Below are 9,476 nucleotides of genomic sequence, written 5' to 3'. Positions count from 1 at the left end.
CAGTAAACCCACACAGAGTGGAGCAGTCTGCACTCAGACTGAATGGGGCTTTATATTTCTTAATGCAGCAAATAAGGATTAAGGCATTAAACCAAATATAGTTCTCACGATAGCTGGAGGAACCAATTACCCTCTGCATGAGCATCGTCCCATTATAGGAATCTACATGCTAAATTTGAGCAAACGTGGGAAATTCGCAACCTCGCGGTGCACTTAATTATGTTTTTCTGAGCGCCTACCTTGTTCAGACCAAACACAATTCAGCTGGTCTTTCAATGATATTAATCACAACAACAGAGCATCAAATGGTTGGAAAGCAAGCTGGAGACGATTAAAAATGTCGCCAAGATTACGCGGTGATGAGGCCGACAAGAAAATCCTTTTTGAAACGGCGCTGACGACAAAGCAAAGATGTGAAAGAAAAACAGATGCCAGACATCACAAACATTTGGTGTTTCACAAGTCGTTAACGAAACTACAGGAATGAGTGATGGCGAAGGTGAAAACCATTTACAACTTGTTAATGGATTTACTGGATCCGGTCAAACACAATGCCTGTGCTCCAGCTGCTGCAGGCAGTACCAATTTGGACACATTTCTGACACATTATAATCCATAACGCACTGGAAAATATTACCAATAATTGTGAATTAATATTTAACACAGACTTATGATTTGTTTTTTGGGTCACTAAAACTGAATGTGGACAATGTTACAATAATTACAGCTTTTCACATCCACTATTTGTGTCTGTGGTGATAGAGACAGCTTAAAAAAAATACCTGTAACATGACTATTATCAAGTAAAGAATTTCTGTTATATGTCAATATGAACATTAGAGATAGTAAGTGTGACTGTATGATTCAAGTTGACTGTGTCACAGTGTTTTTCGTACATGACAGCTGATTCGTATAACACTTTGACTGATGTGTGAAATAACTGCAGACTAGAGGAAGGCTCTTTCTTTTCACAGTATCATCACATTAGCAAATGTGATAACAACTGATCAAATGCAGATAATGATGGTTAAATTAGAACAAAAAAAAAACAGTTGCATTGACAAAACAAGCTCCATTTTCTCTTGGATTTGTGCATAAAGTGACAACTTGTGCTTTAAATAAAATGGAGTAGATTAGGTTTTGTGAAATTTTGCTTTAAAAATGTCCTTTACTGTTATTTTTCCATCCAAATGAACATATTTTGCACAGGTCATCCATCACATGATGACGACTGATAAATGAATCACACTGACTATCTCTTCATTATGGCAAATACTAGTCGTTGGGATATATGAGACTGAAAGTGAACATTATATCTTAACAGTTGGGTGTTTTAAAAGCAGGAAAAATGGACAGGCGAAAGGATTTTCAGCTAATTTGACACGCTTGATTGTTCAGGATAGATGGCTGGTTCAGAGCGTAGCTCCTGTGGGGTGGTCAGTATCCATCAAAAGTATTCAGGGGAAATGAAAGGCAGTAAACCAGAGACAGGGTCATGGGTGGCTCAGGCTGACTGAATCATGTGGGGAATGAAGACGGTGTCAGAGCCAACAAATGCAGTACTGTCGACGGCGATGCTAGTTCAGATGGAAAGGGGTCAGTGAACACACTGCAGAGCAGTTTCTTGCATACGACCAGTCAAAGTGTCACGCTGATCCCCATCCACCGCCAAAAGGACCAACAATGAGCACCTGAGCATCACAATTGTACAACTGAGTATGGAAAAAAGGTTGCATTCTCTCATGCCTGTCAGGAACAGATACAATCCAAGAAGACCACCTTTGCAACTTCCAGAACTTAAATAATATGCCGCTAACACGACAGCAGATCCTCTGATCGTCTGGGAGAGTCCATAACTTCACAGTATTAGACCTTTAAACCGGTCAAAACCACAATCTTCCGCAGACAATCATAATGTTATGGCTGATTTAGTGTAAACTGTGCTGGAGTTGCCACAAGGTATGTGAGTCAGAGCTAAAATGGCTGTTTTGCTCTGTACTGACAGTGTCCAGTAGGAGGCAGCATTGTACTTAGAAGCTATGCTTCCTTGCTTTTGCCTCCTGCTACATTGTGTCTCTATACCTCTCTGGAACGATGGGACATCATGTATACACAGCGATGATGCTTGAGTCCTAATGTTTAGATCAACACAACGAGGGTCAAAGCATGAGGCTTCGAAAACAAGAAAAAAAAATACAGAAAGGTGGGAAAAATAGGTATAAATGCAACGGAAACCTAAGATTAAATACAACCAATAGGACTTTAAAGCATGTTATAGGTTATTTTGTTTCAAAAGATTTGATAAAGTTATGCTGCACACACACAAACCTGGACCAACCATAAAACAAATCTATAATTCATTAATCCAGGATGGAACTGACCCCATTTAACTCCACTGAACTGAATGGAGTAATGTATTTAAGTCATGTAAATAAACTCCAGGATGGAAAAAAAAAGGGGGAAACAAATCCTAGGTTGTCGAAACATAAGGGCCACGCCCAGTGAGGGTGGATAAACAAACTGAAATTATTCTACTCGCTGTCATTCGTTTCACTGGAGATGACTCATCTGACTCAAGAAACTAGCAGGTCAAAAACATCTACTCCTCGTTGTCTTTGTCTTATAATATGACTCATGAAGTCACTGTAGTATCAGCCGGAACTTCACAATTATTGTAGTATCTCTGAAACTCATTTCACATGTGAAGTTTTCATGATGTCAAGGTTGGAATGACAACTTTACAAGTTTGTGCTTGTTGAAGTTACTTCTGCATAAACCTGCCTGTTTATCGTGATGTGTGCTGTGGCTTCTTTTTTTCAAAAAATGGTTCGATACGAGCAAGAGTGCAAAAAAAACTTGTTTGACTGGTAAAATAACTGTAACTTCTGAAGTGTAGCCAAACAGTAATACTGCAATGCAAACATGGAAGGAAATCAAAAGAGAAACCGTCTGACAACAGGCTCTGTTCACTCAGATTTTATTCTTTTTTGTCGTACACATTTTACATAAAATCTAATCTGACAATCCAATTTCAAAGCTAATCTGGCATGAAGTGGAAGACTTTATCTCCATCTGAATAAAAAATAAATAAATAAATAAATAAATAAATAAACATGGCATCAACATCCTCGGGATTTCCAGTTCAGTTCTCGTGCGGTTGTTCAACTGAATCACATTTGGCCAAAGCTAAAAGTGTCTTCAGTAAACAACACTCCCCCGAGGCCAGAAACACTCAGTCTGAGCCTCTTGAATTACTCCTTAGTGTGTCAGGCGAAGGACAGCATATTCTGATAAAGGGTGTAGGGGAGTGTTGTCTGGCAGTGGTGGAGGTTATAAGCCTTCTGCCGTGTAAATTTCACCCAAAAAAATCATTTTACAACAGCAAAAAGCAGAGGGTGAATTGAGCTAAAAATAGGTAACAATGAAAACCACAACTGCTTGAAAGCTTTATATGAAGACACAAAGTGCTGTTTTTAAAGTGAGTTTCTCAGCAATGCACCTATTATTGTCTATTTTTATCCAAGGATCCCATTACCTATTAACAACAATGTCTTTTAATGGAGAAACTCATTAGAATCACACAAATAAGACTACCTGGTATGTGGCATTAAGAGTTAATGATGTGAGTTTTATTCTTGAGAAAAGGCAGCCCTGTTAAGTATAAGCACTCTTTGATGTATTTGTATCCAGTTTATTGGTGATGTAGTATTAATCATTGTGTGGGGAAGATGAATTTTATAAATACTTTATTATAAAGAAGAATAGGTTAAACCAAAGGAGGGTTTATGATACCCATTTTTTTTTTTTTTTAGACAGTGACAATGCCTGTATAAGTAAAGACCATATAAACTAGGCGTGTCAAACATATTTTAGTTCAGGTGTCACGTACAGTCTAATTTCGTCTTGAGTGGGCTGGGCAATACAAAAGTGCCATAATAAACTTTAATTTGACATTTTTTTCTATGTTGTGGCACAGAATATACTAGATGACCATACAGTTACTACTGCAGTCTCTACATGTGATTACATGAAGTAAAATTTGATGATACGTTCTGGTTCAAAACACAGTGAAACGTAAAAAAAAAAAAAAAAAAAAAAAAAAAAGAACTTTTCCTGTAATTGTTGCATTATGCATGTTTTTACAAATTCACTCTGACAACATGACCTTGAGCAACGAGGTAGCGAGCTTTCACGTAAATATCTCATCTCAGGTCGGAGTGTTGTGTTGTGTCTTCTACTCTTAAGAAATTTGCTAAAGAATCAGTTTTCTTTGAGGTTTTTACAATTTGCTTGGTGGCTTTTCAGGCTGGATTGGGGCCTCGAGTGGGCCGGTTTTGGTCCCCACGGGCTTTATGTTTGACACCCGGGATATAAACAAAGGACTAGACACTGAGACAGATGGTGACATCTATACTGCAATGGAGGAAGTCACGCTTCGAGAAAGTAAACAATGTACAAAATGGGAAGTGGCTATGACATTTTTAAGACTTAAATCCGTATAATATCAAGGATTGTCTAACTCACCCCTAACTGATCCTCAGTCTGTGCGGCTCTCCTCGTGCTGTTTGTTTCAATATGCTCTTCTCAGTGACACTCACTTCAACTTCTCTGCTGACCAGTGACAGGTGAAGCACAGGGAGTTGTTCAGTTGTTCAGATAAGTGCAAAATGCAAAACGTAAAGAATAACTTAAATCTATCAGTTGTTTTCAACTTTAATAAAATAGGTCACTTCCGTTTCAGTATAATTTTCATTTGAATACTTTTCAGACCCTCCACAATAGACTGAGCCTCTGTCCTTGTTCTCTGATCATATAATAATTGACAATTGTTGATGATTCTATTCAACTGCTTACTGAATTGACTGAAGAACAAGATGTTGAAGGGTAAAATGCGGATCATGGGGACAAATCATATTTAAAATTGATATTAACATTGGAAAATAAGAAGGTCGAGTGCATTGTATTTAAAAAAACTAAAAGTTTAACTAAAGCTGGAGGAAACAATATATAATTATAGTAGACAGCGGGGGACTTATACGGAACTTCCTGGTTCCTTATATAGGGTGTCAAAATACGTTTAAAATTGCAACACATTAGCTCATAATTGCTAAATACTGTAGTTTAGTCAGATAATGCATCCGTGTGTGGTTAGACATGCAGGATTACAACAAACCGCAAACTATAAGCACGCACACTTGATGATTCAATCGGTTGAATACACTAAAACCAGGGGTGTCAAGTACAATTTAGTTCAGGGGCCACATATACTGAACAATTTCATCCTGAGCGGGTCATATGGTGCCATAATAACCTTAAAACTTTATATTTCAAGTTTTTCTTTGTTGTGGCAGAATATATATACGATGAAAATGTCTCTATGGCAGTATGGCTTTGCAAAGCAGTGGCCGATCTTTCATGGCAGAATCACAATGTGATCATCAAAATGTTTGACATCCCTGCCTTTAACAGTCAATTTAGATGTTATAAGTTAATTATAAGAACGTTTGTAGACATACATTTAAATGATAAACACAGCACACTGCGCACTTTAAGGGAGTAAAAAGTTTCATTTCTTTACCTATTTAAATGAAAAAAACGTGAGGCACGCGGTGGTCGTCGCAGGAAGTTCTGACGTCACGAAACTTCACGTCCTGCTCACAACAACCAGGTGATGACTCGAAACTGCGTGCGCGTCCCCGCCTACCTGCGCCTGAAACCGCCTAAAAAAGCTCGCTCCCGCTGCGCACTCCCCATTCAAGGTGCGGCGGAGCAACAGGTGCGACGAACCGAAGAGAGACGGAACATTTATCAACTATCACCGTTTTCTAACTTGTTTTTTCCAAGAAGCGACGGAATACAAAAAAAAGGAACTAACTTTCAGATTTTCCGAACTTTATAAACACCGCAGGTGAAGAAACGGGGATTTGAGCCATTCACATCAGAAAAAAAAAAATAATTAAAAAAGAAAAATGGCCAACTCGGGTCTTCAGATTTTGGGATTCGCCCTGGCTCTCCTTGGCGTGATCGGACTGATTATTGGAACGATTTTGCCTCAGTGGAAGATGTCGGCCTACGTCGGGGACAACATCATCACAGCCATCGCCATGTACGAGGGTCTGTGGATGTCGTGCGCCTTCCAGAGCACAGGCCAGATCCAGTGCAAGGTGTACGACTCCATCCTGCAGCTCAACAGTAAGCCACACCTGCTTGCGTCCATTTCAAACACATGCAGATCAATTAAAATGTATCTGGCTCGAGAAGCTTTAAAATACTGCTCTTTTTTCATTATTTTCGCAATAAGCCAAAAAAAACCCTAAAGTATTTGCTTTTAAATTGAATAGATTTGAACTTAAAATGACACGCTCCATATTAACAGGTTGTATTCCCCAACGGCTGACCTGTTACTGATCTAACCTGGTCTGACCGGTTTTCTCACTTTATAACCTCCTTTTATTCCTCTCTCTGTCACTTATTGACTTTTGAGCCTCGGGAATTCACATTTTCAGATCCCATGCGGCTTGAAAAACACTTTTCAACCTTTTTTTTTTTTTTTTTAGACAAGCTACAAGCCAGGAATGTGCTGGGTTCCTTCTACACTTAGACAATGATTATCAAAAAGTCATTGTTTCCTTCAGCCCCCCTCCCCCAAGTGTGGAAATATCCACAGTGCACTTCTTGCTTTGCGCAGCAGAAGTAGTTACAGGTTAAACAACACCTCTATGAAGCCGTGTATAGTCAACATGTTTCTCAGGGGCGATCAAAGTGGGTCACAATCTGAAAAATAAGCACATGGGTGTTGGGTTTGCAGAAGTCGAATCTTGTGAAATTGTGTTTAGTAGTAATGAATTGACAATCAGAGTCTCGTACAATGTGGTTGTTGGTTCATTGCTCACTGATTGATTGTCGTGCCTTCAGGCTCAAACTGCCTGATTATTAACAAAGGATTTCTGTGGTTTGTTTTCCCAGGAATTGGCTCTTACTGGCTAATGTAGCTTACTTGGCTAGAAGGTCACAAAGCTGCCTTTCTCCCAATTAAGCAGTTTTGTTTTTTTAAGCGGCTTTATTAGTTGCTGTTTAGCTTATCACAATGTGGGATAGTATATGGTGTAACAGAGTGAGCCTTATCACCTCCTCACACCTGGACACAGGCCCAACTTTATTAAACACTGATTTAACCTGGTGGTCAGATATCAAGCAGAGTAATAAATAAGAGCACTTTTTTTTTTCTGGAATACATTCCCCAAATCTAAAGCCTGGTGCTTTAACAGTGGATATCGGCAACTGGCTACAATTTAAGATTTTAAATTCAAACCGAGACTGTTTTTTTTTCTTTTCTGAGCAATAGATTGCAACTATGAGAGGTACACCTGCTGAAAAGCGGCACTGTTAAGCACCTGAGATTGGGAGTGTCTTCCTCATAAAGCAACCTGAGACCTGGTCAGACCTGTTTTCAGATGTGCACACATGCAAAAACCACACACACACACACACACCCTCCTTCTCTTCCGGTTGAAGCCAGTTTGTGTGTGTGTGTGTGTGTGTGGCGCGTTGTTATAGCAAGCAGCAGCCAGACACAGGCCGCTCTGTTCTTGCATGAACCGTTTGTTCCCTCTGTGGCCAGTTCCACATACAAAATTAATTCTTCTAAAATAACTTCTATGTTGAGAGTATTGTTACTTCACACAATTTAGAATGTTTTTTTCTTTCTTTCTTTCTTTCCTCATTACGCCCCATGATCGTCCAAGTGCTGAGTTGTCACTCAACTGTTGTCTTTTTCTCTCCCAGGCGCCCTCCAGGCAACTCGCGCTCTCATGATTGTGAGCATCATCGTCACGGTGGTTGGCCTGGGCGCCGCCTGCATGGGAATGAAGTGCACCAACTGCGGGGGAGACGACAAAACGCGCAAGTCCCGCATTGCCATGATTGGAGGCATCATCATCTTGATTGGAGGTAGGAAGACATCCAGACTCGTGTTTTGGGTTATTTTGACGTTTGCATCTGTTTTCTTTTGGGGCAATTTCACCGACTCTCTCCTCTCTTCCTCTCCTCCCAGCTTTGTGTGCCATCATCGCTTGTTCTTGGTATGCCCATGACATCATTCAAGCCTTCTACAATCCATTCACTCCGGTCAATACCAAGTAAGTATATAAACTCAGTCTTTATATATTCATTAATTTTTTTGGTTTTGACATTTGGCTGACCCTATGCTTGTGTTTCTTAAGGTACGAGTTCGGTTCTGCCATCTTCATCGCCTGGGCCGGAGGGTTCTTGACGGTAGTGGGAGGCGCCATGCTGGCGGCGTCCTGCCCGCGAGGCAAATCCACACCAAAGTATCCCATCTCCAACCGACCCCCCAGCAGCAGCAAGGAATACGTTTAAACTGGACTGAACTGAAGGAACACTGATATTCATGTTAAAGATGTGTCCCAGGAGGCAATGAGAACTTGTCCATTTTTGTGTTGTTGCGTTTTATATTTTAGTTTCTATGAGGCCGCCCTCTGTTACTGTAATATTATTTTAACAAATTCATTGAAGTTTTAAATGCCAACTTGTTTACTTGTAAGCGATTTGTTGGTCGCCCTGCCTGGTACCATAGCCCGTGCTTACTTGGTAATTTTATACTCTTCATTTATTCGACACCAGGAAAGCACCGAGGTCAATTAGCGCGAGACACCCGAGGTTCTGGATGAAGTCTTTCACGTGCTGCGTGGCCCAGTGTGCTCAGATGCATTGTTTCAATACCTTGATTAATATTCCAATCAGTCCAGTTTGATACAGAATGAGCAGTTTGCTCCATCACTCACATTTGTGCCTTTTTTTAATAATTAAAAAAAACTCATCAAAGCTCAGAATTACTGTTCGATCAGTGTGAAATTTTAATTATATTTGCAAAAAGCTGCCGATTCTTTGGACTCAATTTTGCCAATATTTCCACTGAGGATATAACTGAAGTGACCTGTTTGTTTTTGATGGGCTTCACTCGTGCTCTTTTTTTTTTGTTGTTGTTGGTCCCAGTAACTGTTGCACTTGTGAACTGCCCAGTTTTGTGTTTTTTTTTTTTTTAACTTTTTAAAATTGTGATTTCCTGTTTTTGTGTTGTACATATGAAAAAATAAAAAAAATTAGTAAATTCATCAGCTCTGGTATGTGGGTTTTCTTTCACATATTGGTTAAACATTTTAGTTTTTGAACACTTTAAAATCTGAATTTAAGATGCAAGTCAAGAGACAATATCCAGTATGTATATTTCTGTAAAATATTCAAATGCATGACTAAAGTTGGTAAATTCATGTTTTTTTATGTAAATAGAAAAGCAATGTTTCATACAGATGGATGTATTCTCTTTGTACAGTGTAACCATCTTTGTGCTCATTTACCATAATGGAAGTATGTAAGATGGTTGTAATGGATACAACTGGACAGAAATAATCTGGATAGATTTGACATATTTGCAAAATATGATTGCAACATCACCT

At 39.4% G+C, this 9,476-nt stretch overlaps 1 protein-coding gene across 1 annotated transcript; it reads left to right on the top strand.

Moving 5' to 3' along the window:
* The first annotated feature begins 5,765 nt into the window (after positions 1 to 5,765).
* On the top strand, positions 5,766 to 9,134 carry cldn7b (claudin 7b). The gene is made up of 4 exons (XM_080508629.1): positions 5,766 to 6,192; positions 7,786 to 7,950; positions 8,054 to 8,138; positions 8,223 to 9,134. The coding sequence occupies exons 1-4, from the start codon at positions 5,970 to 5,972 to the stop codon at positions 8,377 to 8,379; spliced, it is 630 nt and encodes a 209-aa protein (XP_080364755.1). The 5' UTR covers positions 5,766 to 5,969; the 3' UTR covers positions 8,380 to 9,134.
* Positions 9,135 to 9,476: the final 342 nt, after the last annotated feature.

The sequence above is a fragment of the Blennius ocellaris genome (assembly GCF_963422515.1).
Source record: "Blennius ocellaris genome assembly, chromosome: 14".
Taxonomy (NCBI): domain Eukaryota; kingdom Metazoa; phylum Chordata; class Actinopteri; order Blenniiformes; family Blenniidae; genus Blennius; species Blennius ocellaris.
This window is presented reverse-complemented; position numbering and strand designations above follow the sequence as displayed.

What these genes read in the sequence shown, in the direction of transcription:
- cldn7b (XM_080508629.1), top strand. Translation starts at nt 5,970, where the DNA reads ATGGCCAACTCGGGTCTTCAGATTTTGGGATTCGCCCTGGCTCTCCTT. An exon ending in CTCCATCCTGCAGCTCAACA is followed by an intron (nt 6,193 to 7,785) that starts GTAAGCCACACC and finishes TTTCTCTCCCAG; the next exon opens with GCGCCCTCCAGGCAACTCGC. An exon ending in TTCACTCCGGTCAATACCAA is followed by an intron (nt 8,139 to 8,222) that starts GTAAGTATATAA and finishes GTGTTTCTTAAG; the next exon opens with GTACGAGTTCGGTTCTGCCA.